Source organism: Camelus dromedarius, chromosome 8 (assembly GCF_036321535.1).
Source record: "Camelus dromedarius isolate mCamDro1 chromosome 8, mCamDro1.pat, whole genome shotgun sequence".
In the NCBI taxonomy this organism is placed as follows: domain Eukaryota; kingdom Metazoa; phylum Chordata; class Mammalia; order Artiodactyla; family Camelidae; genus Camelus; species Camelus dromedarius.
This window is the reverse complement of record NC_087443.1, coordinates 21,167,899-21,186,115: the sequence shown is the minus strand read 5'-3', so window position 1 is coordinate 21,186,115 and position 18,217 is coordinate 21,167,899. Positions and strand designations below refer to the sequence as shown.

Below are 18,217 nucleotides of genomic sequence, written 5' to 3'. Positions count from 1 at the left end.
AAAAATCAACTATACTTCAATTTAAGAAAAAATTAGAAACCAAAAGAAATTTTTTTTCACTATTTCCAAAAAAAAAAAAAATATATATATATATATATAGGAATTCCTTTGGCACATGGTAATCCAAAAATCCCAGCATCTGGAGCTGAGTATGATGACCTTGTGAAGGACCAGTCAAAGAAAGATAAAGTGTCATGATAAAGATTCAAACTGAGATAACTGGAGAGATACCATCCTGGATCAGGAATGCTGTGTCGTTAACCGCTATACGGTATTTACTGTATGTGGTCTACACGGTTATTCAGATGTACTCTTAGGTGTGATGTGCTATCCCCAGCGTGACCAGGCATGCTGGCTTATCCACCATATATGTTGGGGTCCCTATCCCTGTGCTGAACACAAAGTCCCACAGGACAGGAACTGCCTTCTTGTCACTCCATTGTGCCCCTAGGATCTAGCATACCGCCTGGAACACCAGTAGGTGTTCAGTAAATACTGAATCAATGAATGACTAAGTGTGCGGGCCAGTATAGTAGACTCCTGTCCCGTAAAAGCTTAAAATCCAGTAAAAATAAGATGTGTATATAATTCCTTCATTTGATATTTGTTCCTGAGTCAGGATTTATTGCCCTTAAGTTAATTGATAATTCATTTTGTTCTCTATTGATTGTTGGCCCTTGCTCGTTTCTTCTATTTTTATCAACCAAGGCAGCATTGGTTTTTTTTTGGCTTGGGGGGTTTTGTTTTCAGTATTTTTGAGAATTAATGTGAAAACACTTATCCTGTTGGAATGGGAGTCTAATAAATGACACAGAACCATCATTGACTTTAAATTTTACCAACTCTTTTCAACAAATAATGCTTGCATTCTGGAGTTCGATTTGCTCTTTAAAACAACTTCCTCAGTTCTTTCACAGGGAAACATAATCATATATTCAAGCAGTAACCAGTAACTATCAGTGTTTCTTTTAAAATGTAGATTTTACATTTAGTTTGCTATCCATCTTAAAGCCTGTCTTCCCCACCGTGTACCTGAATTACACTTGCTGTCCTCCAGAGTGGTCATTCCCTTTTTCAACTCATCTTGCTCAGTTTTTCCAGATTTCACTTAATACAATTTATTTTTATTTATTTATTTTGGGGAGAGGTAATGAGGTTTATTTTTCTTAACGGAGGTACTGGGGATTGAAACCAGGACCTCATGCATGCTGAGCATATGCTCTACCACTTAGCTATATCCTATCCCCCCAGATTTCATTTAATAAAACATCACTCTCATTGAAATCTGGGAACCACTGTTGTGTGGCAACATTGTGTGAGACTGTTCTTGCCACTTCCTGCAGAAAGGGCCACATTCATTCTCCTTTTAATGCCATTCTCCTGCCTGCAGTGCCCAAGTACCACCTCTTGCCGGAAGTCATCTTTGACTGCTCCATCCTAAACTCCTTAGGCTTTTCTCTCAATAGCCTAACTCACTTATTTTTTTTTTTTTTTTGAAGTCGTTCCTATGTCTTTCTCCAAGATAAGATTTCATACCTTTATTCACTTACACATGAATAGGGGCTTTCTAGCCTCCCAGCCTGGGGAAGGACAGTTTAGAGGGTATCAAAATACATGGGATATCAAAATAGCAGCCCCAGGCTGGGGTCTACCACTGTAATCTTCAAAATCCTTGCCCCTTTGTTTTCAGGGTCCGACTGGAGGTGGAGGGGTGGTCACAAACTTCTCAATGCATCTGCTGTAATGCTCTCTCTCTCAAGGTCAAAGAGGGCAGCACCCTTCCTCCTTCCTTTCTACCCTCCCCTCTCTGGTTGTTACCAGAGTTGCTGTCGTCACTGTGCTGAACACCGGAGTGGCTACATTGCAGAACTCCAAGGAGTGCCATTCACATCCCGCTCTGTGTGAAAGATGTTCCCCAGAGATGTGCGGTACACAGCCTGCGCCTGGCCCTACTGAACACCATGGAAGTGCCACCCCAATTGCAGGCAGGGAGCCTAGTCCCTGGCTTGTTAAAAGAACCAGCTTTTTTATTGTTTAACATTATATACTATATATCTACATATCACGTTACAGATTACATATATATAGATATAGCATTATATTTTATTATATAACATTATGTGCCTTTCAGGGCATTTGGGGGAAGTGAAAGTGGCAAGATGCATATTTGTCAAAATTAAGTCAATTGGAATCCCATAGAAGATGTGTAATTAATCAACATTTTCATTTATTTGATCAATGTGAATGTTCTTCTTAATAACAAATTATTCTGTTGTTATATTTACAACAATGCATCATACTAATCAAATTTTATATATACACCACATATTATCAAAACTGAGATAGCATTGATTATAAGCATTGTTACTTTATGTACAACTAGGAAAGAAAAACACTGCCAGTGAAACTCTGACACATCATTTGATTGTAAGACATTCTAATTTCAGAGGTAATAAAATGCCAAAAAATGTGCATCTAAGAATTGATGAAATACAGTGTGTTTTAATGCATCTAAAAGGCAAAGCAACACCATCCAGTTTCAATAGTTTAAAATGTTGAGTTTCTGGGGTTTTGACATGTAGTTTTATTTGTCTGTGATGCCTAGACCTCAAATAGCCACACTCTGAACGTTAACCACAAGAGCAGAGGCAGTACAGTTCAACTGCCTATAAACACGTAAAACAAAAGTGAGTAACTTATGATTCAGTCACATAAAGTTTGGAAGAAATACAAGCATCAAGTCATGTGCTGGGGTTATATTACAAATGAAAAATTAACTTCTTGACGGCTGGTTATACCGAAAATGTGTGATGACAGGAAGAATAGACATGTTTTCATCTTTGGAAAAGTCAGACTAAACAGAAAAATCTCCACAGTGCGGTAGAATGACTCTACATTTATCCCGGAAGCTGAACAATAGTGCTTGTTACTTACGGGGCCATCAGGAAAAGCCAGCTGTGGATTTCTTTCTAGTACAATTAATTGCTTCCGCTGTATATAAAATTGAAAGAATTGGGTGCTTTAGTGCGGAAAAAGGATATCCTGCTACACTGCTCCTATTTCCTCACAAAAGCTATTATTGAGCCTTTTGCCATTAATTCACTTGCATTGGATTATCCTGTGATAAAAGACCAAGTGGCTTTTCATTTTTATAGTCTCTTATCTCCTATTTATTTGGCACCTCTCTGGAGATACCTGCTCTTCTCCCGAGACTGGTTAATTGCTAGGATGTCAGAAGGTAGCTAATGACTGACTTCCTTCTTCAAGACTAATTGAGGGCCCATCTCTGTCCTTTTTCTTGGACTGGCCTTTCTCATTGCTGAGAAATATTCTGAGTTCTGTTGTTATTTGAAATGTTAGATGCAGCATTTTCAATGCCGGCTTTCAATCTCTGTCTGCTGTTCATTTTGAGACTAGCAAGTGACTCTTTTATAAATCCTCTGTGTAAGGGGGAGGGTATAGCTCAAGTGGTAGAGTGCAAGCTTAGCATGGATGAGGTCCTGGATTCAATCCCCAGTACTTCCTCTAAAAATTAATAGAAGAAAAAAAAAATCCTCTGTGTAGACTTGCACTATCTAATACAGTAGCCGCTTGCCACGTATGGCTGTATAAATTTTAAATTAATTAAGATGAAATTAAATTTTAAAATTCAGTTTCTCAGTTTAGGCCTATTAAGTGCTCAGTAACCACATAAAGTTAGCGGCTACCATGTTGGAAAAGGGCAGATATAGAACATTTGCATTTTCACAGAAAATTCTCTTGGACTATGACCCGCTCTGCTCAGGCCTCGTGAACAGTATCTGAGCCCATCTCCTGAACTCATGGTTTTGTTCCCTCCATTCAAATCAAATGGTAGAAAGGCTATTTTCAGGATCATTTCTATACTTTATTACTTGAGAAGGTTCTCTAAACATGTAGAGCACCAGAAATGAGGGTTGCTGTTCAACAGGTATAACATTAGTTATGTAAGAAGTATTCTTGCCACAATAAAATAAGTAAAAAAAAAAAAAAGAAAAAAAAACATATGTATTGGTAGAAAATTGAACACAATGCTGATAGTGTTTGTGGTCGTCTCCAGGTAGTGGGACTATCATTATTTGTCCTTTTTTTTTTTTTCCTTTTCTTTTTTTAATTGAAGTATATTCAATTTACAATGTTGTGGCATTGCTTTTTTCTTCTTCCTATTTATATGTGTTTTTCAGATTCTATTCAATAGGCACATATTCTTTTCTTAATAGTAAAAATTACATTTAAGATACTTACGCCCATTCGTTTCTTTAATCGCCAGTTTTGAACTAAGGTGGTTTATCCAGCCCACTCCCCTAAGAGAGGAAGTAGTCATTTGGAGCAACTGTTTCTTTAAAAATTACTCTCAGCCAGCAGCTCTTAGTTGAGAGATCCGTATTCCCTTCTATCCTAGCATGAAAAGCATGAGAGAACCTGCATTTGGGATGCCCAAGAACCCTGCTAAAGAATCACAGAACATCCTTTTGGAAGAGATGGCTCGTGATCACTAGCAATCCCCTCACCCAGGCATTTGTCGGGCATTTTGCCAGGATCCAAGCATTTCTAGACTCTATAGTTCAGGGTCTCGGAATCAAATCCCAACAGGTTAAGAAGGCTTGTGGAGCTCAAGAGGGCTCTAGTCTTACCATTGAAAAGAGGACCATAAAAAAGAAATCCTTGTTTCCTAAAAGTTCAGGCATGATCATACAGGTTTAATTAGGAGCAGCAAGCTGTTTACAGCAAATTATAAACTGTATAAAGCAGACCTCAGTGGACACTCCCAAAGGACGGCCCATGAACTCTTCTCCAAGTCTGGATTCAGCAGATCTGGCGTGGTGAGGTAGGCTGCTGCAATGCCAGGAGTAGCCCAGAAGTGGGGTTTCCAGAACTTTCCATGACCAAGGCAAAGGGTCAAGAGCTCCTAGAATGCCTCTGTTTTCCTTTCCTTTTGTCCTTGAAACTTGAAGCCAATCCACTGTTTTCTTGACTGCTACCGCACCCACCCAGGAAAGAGACACTTCAGAAACAGGCAGAGCAGCACCATATGGTGGGAAGAACATCAACTTTGGAGTCAGAATGCTGGCTGAACTTTCTAATTTTTGACCCTACGCAGAGTTTGTCAACCTCTTTGAATCCCAGTTTCTTCAGCTATAAAATGCGGATAAATAACATCAGTCTAATGAGGCAGATTCGAGAATTAACTGAGAGTGTTTGGAAAACAGTTGGCATAGAGTCAATACCCAATTAATTTTACTTACCTTTCCTCTTCCTGCTAGAAAGTGATTGGTCCATCCGTGTTTATATTGATGGGGAAAGAAAACAAACTGTAAAACTCTTAATGAGCCTTAACTTCAAATACAGCCCAGTGCAGTTCAGTAATTAGTACATGAGTTCTGCTTCTGTGCGGCTGGGCTCCAGTTCTTCGTTCCAGCCTCAGCTCAGGAATTTCCTTCTCCAGAAAGCCCTCCCTGCCCACTCCCAAGCTGAGTTAGTGTCCCTCCTAAGTAGTTCTGTGGCACCTTGAGCTTGTTTCTGTCCTATCATTTACCTTGCATTCCACTTCTCAAACCAGGATACCTAGCATTGGGCGTGGAGTACAGGATGTTGTAAGTCATCTTCTCCAGAGCATCAGTTTTATCTAATAACTAGTAAAACAGAGGGTGTATATATATATATATATATATACACTAAAATATTAGATTATATAAGAAATTTCACAATTGCAGAAGGTTCCTAGAGGACATATGTTCATTGTCTTTTGATTTTGCTTTCAGATCTGCTTTACAGAGAAGAAATGTTTGGAGAAACATGTATTGCCATATGATAGCAAAATTATGCAGTAACTTTTCTGTTTATTCCAACAGACTGTGAGCTCTGTTAGGGGCTGTGTATTATTCACTTCTTTTTTAAATTTTTGTGCAGAGGAGGTAATTAAGTTTGTTTATTTATTTAACCCAGGACCTCGTGCATGCTAAGCACACACTCTACCTCTGAGCTATATATTTGCTTCTGAATTCACAATAAGTAGCTACTTAGCATGAAGCTCAAAGTAGAGGCTCCATGAATACTTGTGGAGCTGAATTTAACTCTCTGTCTTCTCCCAGTACTTCGGAGAGAATATAGGATTTCCATCAAGGAGAGGAACTTTGAAGCTGTTTAACTGATGGGACTTCACACTGAGTGCCTGCTGGAGAGAACACAATCCTAGTTGTATTTTTGGAAAAGGTATTTAACCAACCTGACCTTTGGCTTCCCAACCTGGTAGGGTTGTGAAGACTCAGTAGGATTCACAAAGTGCCAAAAACAATGCACTTGGCACATAGAAGGTGCGTGGGAAAAAAACTTACGTTTCTCTAAAGTCACATTCTCGTTATTAATCTACAAGCTAAGGGATGACTCTGGTCATTTCGATCATTCCAAGCAACTCAAAAGGGACCTGGTTTCCATGGCTCAGGTCTGAGCCGCTGCCTGGGGCATCTTCTGCAACGTCCTGGTCCTTCCTCCTAAACCTCCAGCCTAATATTACCATGCCATCTCTTGGTTACCTTCACATTAAACCCGGAATTATAAGATACAGATAATTCAACTAGAAGGTGGAGAAAGGTAACCACCTGTTAGAAGTGCGAGCTAGAGACTCGGGGCCCATTTCAAGCCTTGCCTCACTCAGTCACCTCATTTACTCCCTCAATTCTGAGACAGGTCTTGATCCTTGATCTGGACAAATGTCGCCAATTTCCTAACATAGAGCATGAGCCAGGTAATTCGGTTTATTTATTTACTTATTTTTTTTTAAATGGAGGTACTGGGGATTGAATCCAGGACCTCATGCATGCTAAGCACACATTCTACTACTTGAGCTATACCCTCCCCCCCTTGAAATGCACTCTTTATATCTATTTTTATTCATCAGTAGACTTTGAACTAGAGATAACTAAGGGGATAGTTAACTTGCAAACAGAAACGTGGTCTGTAAGAATTTACTTAATAAAATGTTTTGGTTTTTTAATAGAATTTGAAAGAATTCTCAGTTTCTGGTTAAGCAATAACAATGATGGCATCCTTTTGTCATTTTGGTTCTAAATCTCTCCAGTCTAATGGCTAATTGTAGACAGAAAAAAAAACCCAAAAAACAAAAAAGCATAATCCAACGCATAGTCTACTGTGGAAAAACATTCCGTTTTTCACAGTTTGGTGAACACATTAAATGCGCTCCAAATTATCATTCCTCCTGCTTCTTGTGTGAACAGGTGAGAAAGACATACATAAACAATCAATTGTTAATGTCATTTATTAAATAATGTGGAAATGCAAGCGTGTGTGAAAATACTGTGGAGGGCATGCTGACCACAGAGTGGCCAGGATGATGTCATGTTATGAGAAGGTAGGTCCACAACAGGTTAAGAGGCTAGAGAAGTCAGTGGGGCTTGGGATGTGGGGGTCTTGTGTGCAGGTTAGTTCGGGCTCTACCGAGGGATAACAGAAAGCCATTTGTAAGTGTTAAGCAGAACCATTATACAGTCAGATTTATATTTGAATAGATCTCTTTAGCTGCAGGGTGGGGGATGGGTTGGGGGTAGGTAGGGAGCAAAATGGAGACAACAAGGTGATTTAGGAACCTGGTGAGTTACCTGAGAGGAGAGATGTTTGAAGGCAGAAAGGAGTCCTGAGGATACAGAGGGAAAAACAGATTCAAGACAGATTCAGGAAATTAAGTTGGTAACCAATAGTTGTCAGAAAGAACAGTTGTGGGAGAAGCAGACACTTTGGGTGACTCCCAAATTTCTAGTTTCAGTGACTGGGTGGTGCCTGCAGCTCACCGAAGGAGGAATGCAAGAGGAGAAGCAGGTTGGGTGGTGAGGGGACAGCTCCGGAATTCCCACATAGAAGAGGTGTAGGGCGAGGGTAGTGCTCAGTGGTAGAGTGTGCACTTAGCATGCACGAGGTCCTGGTTTCAATCCCCAGTACCTCTATTAAAAAATAAATACACAAAAGTGAATAAACCTAATTACCTCTCCCCCCTCCCCAAATGGAAAATAAATAAATAATTTAAATAAATTAAAAATTAAAATTAAAAGAGGTGTAGGGCAGCAGGACTGTGAGATTTGTCTTGAAACCATATTTACCATAATAAGCACTCTATATGTATTTTCAGATGGAATAACGTGGATAAGATGAATGGTAGACTATAGGGGCTTAAAGCTACCCCCACCATCCTGAATTCATTCCAAATTCAGCACTGGGCACTATATTAGTCAAGAGACTTTTGGTTGCAAGTGACAGGAACCCAATTTAAACAAGCTCAAGGATCAAGGGGAAATTTATCAAATCAAGGAAGAGATAAGCATAGAGCCGCAGGAATGACTAGTCCCAAGAGCCCTCATGTTGGCAGAACACTCTCTCCCTCTCATTTCTGATCTTTGACTTCTCAGTGCCCATTGGCTTCATTCTCTCATGTCACAGACAGACTTTCTCCACACAGAAGAGAACAAAGGGTCTTTGGACTCACATCCTTCCAGCTCAAACATCAGTGATAGACAAGAATATCTCTCCAAGCTCCAGTTTTAGCATAATCTCAGGGAAAGGTGCTGATCGGTCTGAGTTGGTTCATCAACCCACCTCTTGAACCAATCACTGTGTCTAAAGGAGCAGGGTCTGTACCAGAAGAAAGGTACAGAGAAGATGAACATCCCTATGGCCATTCCTCCAACCTGTGAAACAGGCAGACGTTGTGATGGCTGCAGGACATCCAGGTGAGGCAGTGGAGCAAAATCTGCATATGTGAGCCTGAGGCTCAGAGGAGAGCACTGCATTGAAGACCTGGATGTCTAAAGGCTCAGAAAAGTGGATGATTGCCTTCACGAAATTAATGGCAGGATTTATTCCACAAGCTCAGTAAATAGATGATCTTGTGATCATTATTACTCAGATAACCTTTAAAACGTATTTTATCAAGTTTCATTAGAATCAGTGAAATTCATAGTCCAAAAAAAGTCTTGTTTTTAAAAGAAAGCAAATCTCAGAACAGTATGTGTAGTATGAGTCCAGTGAAGTAAAACACAAAGTATGCGTGCGATTTGAGTGGGTGTTTATACGAGGATAGGTCTGTGTTTCACAGATTTCAGAAAACACTGTGCCGTATCCACACGGAACTGTTGCCCAGACTTTAGCCAACTGTATACAACCTTTTGCCATGCTCATTAAGAACTGCTTGATGAACAGCTTGGAAATTTCTTTTCAAATGAGAAGTCTTAGCGGAAAAAGAAAATTTATTCTATCAAAATGAGATCCTTGTATTTCATGAGTCCTGTGTATTTCATCTCTATGCAGCTGGCAGGCATTTGAAGGCATTATCCCACATGTCTCATCATAGCCAACAAGGCCCTCTGTGCTCTCTGTCTCCTCTCCTGCTGCTCTCTCCTGACCTTTGCTCTCAAGCCCCAAGCCTTCATTGTGCCAAAACTGGTCCCTTACATCCTTCATGTGTATTTCTCCCTCTCCCTCAGACTTTGGTGTGGTTCGTTTCTCAGCCCAAATGTCACTTGTTGAGCAAGGTTTTCACTGGCCATCCAACCAAAAATAGCTCACTTCAGCCCCCAACATATCACTCTGTTTTACTGTCCCATAGCACTGTCTCAAATGATATTGGTCATGTATGACTTGTTTATTGCTTGTCTCTTCCCCTTAGAGTGTAAGATCTATGAAAGCAGGAACCTTGTCTGTACTGTCATTCTCCATCCCTATAACAGAGTCCAACTACTCAGTGAGTGTTTGTGGGATGAAAAGTGGGAAGGGATAATGAGGAGTTTGAGATTTGTAGATACTAACTACTACTACTATAAAATAGATAAACAACTATACACCACAGGGTAACCTATAATGAAAAAGAATATGAAAATAAATATATGTATGTATATATATGACTGAAACATTATGCTGTACACCAGAAATTGACACAACATTGTAAAATGACTATACTTCAATTTTAAAATGTTGTATTTCTGGACTATTTATTATTCAGTGCTAAAAAGAAATGAGCTATAAAGCCATGGAAAGATATGGAGGGAAATGAAATGTGTATTGTTAAGTGAAAGAAGCCAATATGAAGAAACTATATACTGTATGATTCCTACTACATGACATTTCGGAAAAGGCAAAACTATGAAGACAGTAAAAAGATCGGTGGTTGTCAGGGTTAAGGGGGAGGAAGGGATGAGTTAGTGGAGCACAGGGAAGTCTTAGGCAACTTTGTATGAAAGTATAATGGTGGATATAAATCATAACACATTTGGTCAAATCCACAGAATGTGCAACACCAAGAGTGAGCCCTAATACGAACTACTAACTCTGAGTGATAAGGATGTGTTGATGTAGATTCACTGATTATACCAAAGGTACCACTCTGGTGGGGGATGTTGATAAAATGGAGTCATAAGTGGTAGAAAAGGGTATATGGGAAATCTGTATATCTCCTGCTCAACTTTGCTGTGAACCAAAAACTGCCGTGAAAATAAAATCTATTAAAAAAAAAGATAGACTGCCCAAGTTGTCAATGGTTTAAGTGTGTGAGTAGAACCCTAAGAAATTATTTGACATTAGTGTTGTCCTGGGAAAACTAGCGCTCAAGAAAAGTCTAAACCGAAACTTTAGGTGTTTTTTTCCAAATTGGAGTTCCCAACCCCGTGCTCAAATAAGTTAGACAGGTTTTTGTGTTGAGGGATTGAGTCCTCAAACAGCTCACATGTGTGTGCTGTGGCTCTCTAGGGTAAACAGCATGTGCAACTATTTCCTAACATTTGATCCAGAACCCGTCTTCACATGTCTTTATCACTGGTGAGCCTAGGTCCAGCTGAATGCCTGTATCACCCTACAGAGCTGCTTTAAATAGTCAAAATATTTCTCCTCAGAACTAACCCAACATAATTTAGTTACTTATCTGTTTGGCTGATTCCAAACCACTAGACTCTTATGTTCCACGAGAACAGTGCTTTTTGTCTGTTTTATTCATTATCATGTTCCCTGTGTCCAGAGGCGTGCCTGACACACATTAGGGGCTTAATAAATACTTGTTGAAAGAATGAATGAATGAGCAAAGGAATAAACATCTTTTATTATGTAAGTTTCAGGTGTATAGCAGTATAATTCAACATCTGGATACACTACACAGTGATTACCACAAGCCTAGCTGCCACCTGTCACCATACAATTGACCCCCTTCACTCCTTTTGAAAACCCAACCTCCAACCCCCTTCCCCTCTGGTAACCACTGATCTGTTCTCTGTATCTATGAGATTTTTTTTTAAAGGACTTTATTCTAGCTATATTACTTCTACATTATTTGAATTTTTTTTTTTAATGGAGGTACCAGGGATTGAACCCAGGACCTCTGTGCATACTAAGCACATGCTCTACCACTGAGCTATATCCACCCTCTTCTATGGATTTATTTTTGTTTTATTTTGTTTGTTCATTTATTTTGTTTTTTTATATTCCATATATAAGTGAAACCATACAGTATTTGTCTTTCTCTGTCTGACATATTTCATATAGCATAATACCTTCAAATTTTCTTCTTTCTTAAGTTTTGGGTTATTTGGGATCTTTTGTGTTTCCATACAAATTTTAGAATCATTTTTCTGATTCTGTGAAATATGCCATTGGAATTTTGATAAGGATTGCACTGAATCTGTAGGTTGCTTTAGTAGTAACATACATATATTAAATGTATGTTAACTTTTTTTTAAGGGGGGAGGTAATTAGGTTTATTTATTTATTTATTTTTAATGGAGGCACTGGGAATTGAACCCACGACCTTGTGCACGCTAGGCATGTGCTCTACCACTAAGCCATACCCTCCCTCCTAAATGTACATTAACATTTTAGTAACATTAATTATTCTAATCTATGAACCCAAAATATCTTTCCATTTATTTGCACCTTCAGTTTCTTTCATCAGTGTCTTACAGTTTTCCAAGTATAGGTCTTTTACCTCCTCATTTAGATTTAGTCTTAAGTATTTTATTCTCTTTGATGTTATGGTAAACAGGGTTGTTTTCTTAATTTAGCCTTTTGCTGATTCATTGTTAATGTATAGAAATGCAACAGATTTCTGTATATTAATTTTGTATCCTGCAACTTTACCAAATTCATTGATAAGCTCTAGTTTTTTGGTATTGTCTTTAGGATTTTCTATGTATTTTATCATATCATCTGCAAAAAGTGATAGTTTTACTTTTTCCTTTCCAATTTGGATTCCCTTTCTTTTTCTTTTCCTTTTTTTTTTTTTTTTTGTCTGATTGCTGTGTCTAGAACTTCCAATACTATGTTGAATAAAATTAGTGAGAATGGGCCTCTTGTTTTGTTCCTGATCTTAGAGAAGAATCAGCTTTTCACTGATGTTAGCTATGGGTTTATCATATATGACCTTTATTATGTTGTGGTACGTTCCCTTTATACTCACTTTGTTGAGAATTTTTGTCATAAATGGATGTTGAATTTTGTCAAATGCTTTTTCTACATCTATTGAGATGACCATATGATTTTTAGCCTTCATTTTGTTAATAGATGTATCACATTGATTGATTTGTAGATGTGGAACCATACTTGCATCCCTGGAATTAATCCTGCTTGATTGTGGTATGTGATCCTTTCAATGTGTGGCTGGATTTGATTTGTTAATATTTTGTTGAGGGTTTTTACATCTCTGTTCATCAAGGATACTAGCCTATAATTTTCTTTTTCTGTGGTGTCCTTGTCTGGTTTTGGTATCAGGATAACGCTGGCTTTGTAAAGTGTTGAACAAGCAATTTTTATTCTGTCTGCAAGTCCTCAGTGAAGAGGGCAGAAATTTTGGTGCCAGGTAATTGTAACAAATTCTGACTAACATGGCACATATTTTCTGGGATATTTGTGTAATATTTATTCTTGTTGCTGATTTTCCCAATGTATTTTTTTCTGGATGGACAAGTTGAAGGAGTTAAGAAAATAAAGCAGGGGTGAGGGCTTTGGATTCTGACCCCACTCTATTGGCGATGATAACTAACATTTGCACTGCAATTGTCTTCCAAAAGTTATTGCATTTGGTTCTCTAAACAAAATGCAGATGTCATTACCTTCATTTTCAGGTAGATAGGCAGGCTTAGAGAGACTCTCCCGATATGGCTCAGGTGGTATTAGATCAGTCTTGATCTAAACCCCGGTCTTATGATGTCAAAGTCCATGTTTATTTCATGGCACATGCCTGCCTCCCTAGCTGGTTGCGTATGCTGGGAAGCCACTTCCCCATTCTGGGCCTCAGTTTTTGTATCTGGAAAGTGCCCAGGTGATCTCTCAGATTCTTTCCAACTTTAAGTTCTGTGACTGTAAGCCTTTTTCTCTCTGTCACCTATTTGAAAAATTGCTATAGCTTAAAAAAAAAACCAAAATAGATTTAATTTCTACTTGTAATTGCATAGCTCTTTGAAAGTCTGATTCAGGTACTGAAAATCAAATAAATTATGAAAAATGCCCCTTTCTTTTAAAGTAATGGCCAGAAACAGAATCCTTGAAAAAGGATGACATGGTTGTGTTAAACACAGTACCGCCAGAGGGGTCTTCATTTTTTTTTTTTTTTAAATGCCATCAGAGGATTTTACTCTGAGCTTGTTTCAAGACAAAAAATAAAGAAGAAAATATAGCAACTTTTCTAGAAATGAAATCCTTCAGCAGAATAAAAATAAATAAATCTGAAATATTTTATCTCCATATAGAAAATAAATAAATCTTTCCAAAAGGAAAAGGCCAAGCCTGGTCTTCAGGTTATTATTTACCTAGTAAATTCCCTTTGTATGCAAAACATTTGTATTATTCACATAACCCCTGTCTGATTAAACTGCTGTTGGGCCACACAGCCAAAAAGCAAGTAAATTATATGTTTCTTCTCCATAAGGCATTTTGTTTTGTCTCCTAACTTTTATTTGCAGCCATATAGAATTAACTTACTTTTGGTGTCAGATGAAAAAACTGTACACAGAAAAATCTGTATTTGCACATCCTCTTGGGGGTTTTATTTTGCTAAAAAGAATTCACACAGGCAAAAAAAAAAAAAAACCCATGCAAAATATTTTTGTGCACACCTCTAACATACTACACTCTAATTCTGAAATGTTAAAAAAAAAATCCCAAAGCAAGAGTACCTGGGTTGAAAAGTTAACATTATAAAAGCTAGATTCCTAACACAAACACTGCAGACACAAGTCACTCAGTTGCAAAAAGTTAATGTTTATAAATGTTAAATAAATGTCAACAATGAGGAGACAAGAACTGTAGATCCAAAGTGTACTTCCTACCATGAATTATTAAAAACTGTGTTTGGTATTGTAAAACATCCACGAAGTTAACTTGAAATAGATACCTTAACCTGGTCGCTATGTCAAACTTACACCGTGGGAACCTTATTAAAAACTACCTCCTTTTACTGCTACCTTTACAATATTTTTTTGTTGTTGTTCATTTTGGGTTTTGGTAAATAAAAGAGTCCCTCAGAATCTACACTAGCTCTGAGATGCAGAAAAATCGATTCAGTAAATGACTATGAAGAAGTTCTCCTTTGAGACATTTCGCTTCTCTTTTTAATGACTATATGGTATTTAATGACAACACTTGTGTGTGTGGACGTGTAAAACCTTTTAAATGACATTTTCAGAAACTTAACTCTAGGGAACTTTTTTTGCTTTCCTTGAGACCAGTCCCTGATAATTTTAATAGTTTTTTTTTTTTTTTAAGAGAGAAGCTGCCTAGAGCCTTTCTGTACAGTCAGCAACCTCCTTGTCCCTGTATATTTGAACTTTCCAAAAATAACAGAATGCTTGTTTGCAACTCCTGAAAAATCTCCAGGCACTCTTGGCAGGTTTTACTCTGCCTGATGCTTTATAGGCACTTTCTCACTGCACCAAAGGTAAAGAAGGGCCCGGTGGTAGGAGCATGTCCTGGTGTTCCCTGGAGGTGAGTGGCTTTACCTTTGGGGAAAAAAACAAACAAACAAAAAAACCAAAAAAAAAAAACAAAAACAAAAACAAAAAAAACACAAAACCATGGGCCTCCCACTAGGACACATCTAGTTGCTTCCTTCTCCCTAAGGTAGAAAGGCAGTCCCCCTGGAAGCCTCAGTTCTCAGAAGAAAAAGTGTTCTAATGCATTCTCACAAAACATTTCAAACGTGCAAAGAGAAAATCCCAAACAGAAGTTAGGAGAGGGTAGCAGCAGTTGGAGGGGAGTCTAAGAATTGTGCTCAAGTGAAAAACGTCCTCTCCAACCACCTGCTTTGATGCCGGGGTTCCATGAGCATAACAACAGTGCTTCCTAAAAGGGAAAGAGACGATCCATTGACCCACCTCAGAAACTAAAGCTTCTCTCTTTTTCACCAAACAGCTTGAAAATGCTTACTGACTTACTTAACTCAAACTATCACTAACATTTTAAAGAAGTGTGAAGACCCAAGACTATCTCCATAAATAATTAAATAATTGCTAGATCCACTCAGCTCATACTTTCTCAAAACATTGGCCAAAATGGCACATGTGGGTAGATCCGGCCACCTTTCCCTGCCGGCAGACAACACATCTGTATATTATCAGTGTGCTGTGTTTGAAGGAAGATACCAGAAGGATGGTGCAGCTCTGAGGCGGGGAGGCCCTGCCAGCTCGTCTGTTCTTACTGAGGTTGGCAAAAGGGAAGCCTCCTCTTCCCCACCCACAGTCTGGGCATGTTCTGTCTGCCATGCTGTTCCAGACACTGCCTCTCTCTTCTTTTCCACAGGTCACTAAGCCTGTGGGGGGAAGGGATGCTAAGGAAGATGTCATCAGTGAGCCGTCAGAGATCGGTAGTGAAACACACACACACACGATTAAGACATTCATGCTAATAAAGCCAAACAGAGGCCAAACGCAGCCCAGAGTTGTTTAAAAAATATCCTCTCACACACAGCAAAGCAAAAGTGGAAAGGAAAAAGGGGGGAAAAAAACCACCTCAATTCCACTTTGTCATCACATTCAAAAAGAAGCTAAGCCTTCTGGGGACATTGGATGTTTCAGACCGAAAGAGGGGAACCGAAGAGCCCTCCTTCCCTCAGCTGTCTGCACGGTGAGCCTGCTCCTTGCCCGAAGCCCCGTCAACTGCCCAGCGGCTCCCAGAAGACACCTCTCTGATGCCTGGGCTCCCTTGAGGATGCTCAAGCCCGTGCAAGGTCTGAAGTCTGATGTGCAGAGGTAGCTCCGTGACGCGAGTCATGGAATAACACTTCCTTTTTTGGTGAGGAAAGCCCAGTTGGTCTTAGCTAACAAGCTCTCGGCTATGGCTCTAAAAATACCCTGCAGCGAGGACTGTTTGGCACTTCATTCTGTTTGCCAGAGGAGCTTGAAAGAACTCTGCAGGCCGCTTCAGGTTCTCCCTAACTGCTCTGAGCTCAGTCCCTGCTCCGGTGACCTCCGGGAAGCCTATCGCTTTGGGAAAGTTACTTTTTGCTTTTCACTTTTGAGTTCTTGGAATTCTGTCCTCAACGTCTGAAGTACAATTCCAGCCTTGGATTAATGACTAGCTTGGTTCAGGAATCTTCAGTTGGCTTCTAGTCTGAACTATGCAAATACACGATCTGTGTGCAGAAGAAAAGGACTAAAATTATACTTCAGAAGGGCTCCGTCGCTTCCTGTCTTCTCCCTTTCCCCTCCACAAAAGAAACATCAGAATCCTGTGTTGCCAGCAGCGGGAGCAGCTCGCTGCCCGTCAGCATCAGACGCCCGGGCTCCCTACACGTTGATGGCGTGCGCGTGCTTCTTGCACAGGGGTTTGTCCTTCTTGGAGTAGAATGGCTGCCCCTCCAGATTCATATGGCAGACCTGGGACAGAGAACAGACAGGCATGAGCCAGGGCCTCACAGCCACTGTCACAGGCAGATGGGAGAAAAGACAACAGCCGATTTCTCCCCACTACAAATTCTTTTTTGAGGGGAGTGGGAGGAGGCCCTTGATTTTTTAAAATTTATTTTTAAAATAAAAAAATCTTTTTTAAATGGAGGTACTAAGGATTGAACCCTAGGACTTCGTGCATACTAAGCACGTGCTATATCACTGAGCTGTACCCACCCCACCCACCTCGACTACAAATTCTAAACAACTAAAGCAGAGTTGATGGGCTGAACTATATAAAATTTAAGACTTCCAAAGAGGAACATGGAATTAAATTTAAAATCAAATCAAATCAAATTAAATTAATGGCATACAGGACGATAGAGGTGATTGAGTGATGCTATCCAACATTATAAGGAACTGGTAAAAATTCGTAAGTCAATAGCCACAGAGGTGATTGACATCTAAAGAAATGTTATTAGCAAACTAACAAAATGTCAGGAAAAAAAATGATCCTGACTAATAAGTAAAGGAAAAATAAATTAAAACCTCCATGAGATACCAGAAGATACCTGCTAATCTAGCAAAATAAATAAAACAAGACGTTCCAACGGCTTTTCACCTTTAACCTTACGTGACTATAGCCAAAAAGTCAAAAAAAAAGGTCATCAGTCAAAAGTCAGCAAGGCCAAAGGGGATCAGGCCTACTTGTCACTGCCAGGGACACATGATTCAGCCTAGGCTTCTGCAGGGGATGTGGCAACACTGGAGGGAAGCCATAAAGATGTGCGTGCCCTGTACCCCAGTAACATCACGCTGGAGAATTTCATCTTGCAGCAACTATCGCACAGAACAAGAAAGCGAGATCTGCTCAGCTACAGGCTGAAAAACCACTAAAATTTCCCTTAGTGGGGAGCCGATTAAGTAACTTTTTATGGTACATTTTTCCAATGAAATGCCACCATGAAAAAAAATCAATCAAGTATGGCAAAGTGTACGCAGAGAAATCTTACGTGAAAAAAAAAAAAGAGGGAAAATTATACATCCCCATGAGGACAACATATGAGCACAGTATGAAGATGGAGACATCACAGAAAGAAGAGAGGTCAGTAGTATTTGTTGAGGCTCTTGTGGGTCAAGTACGATGCCAGACACCTTGTATACATGATCTCATGTAATTCTCACAGAAGCTTGATGGGGTAGGTGTGACTTTTCCCCATTTCACAATCAAAAAGCTAGGCTCCAGGTGCCCAAGTGTCTTGCTCAAGTCACAGCCCCAGGAAGTTGTAGAGCTGGCCATCCAAGACCAGGTCTGCAAGACAGCTCCAAGCTCA

The 18,217-nt window shown here is 39.4% G+C and overlaps 1 protein-coding gene across 5 annotated transcripts in view; it reads right to left on the bottom strand.

Moving 5' to 3' along the window:
• Positions 1 to 13,864: 13,864 nt before the first annotated feature.
• Positions 13,865 to 18,217, bottom strand: part of LDB3 (LIM domain binding 3) — a 63,616-nt gene continuing 59,263 nt past the window's right edge. For 4 of the 5 annotated variants that reach the window (XM_064487964.1, XM_064487959.1, XM_064487961.1 and 1 more), the window contains one exon: positions 13,866 to 16,874. In XM_064487964.1, the coding sequence (XP_064344034.1) occupies positions 16,785 to 16,874 (90 nt within the window). In that variant the 3' untranslated portion in view covers positions 13,866 to 16,784. Of the gene's footprint in view, positions 16,875 to 18,217 lie in introns of all 5 variants that reach the window. The other variant, XM_064487960.1, reaches the window with a different exon arrangement.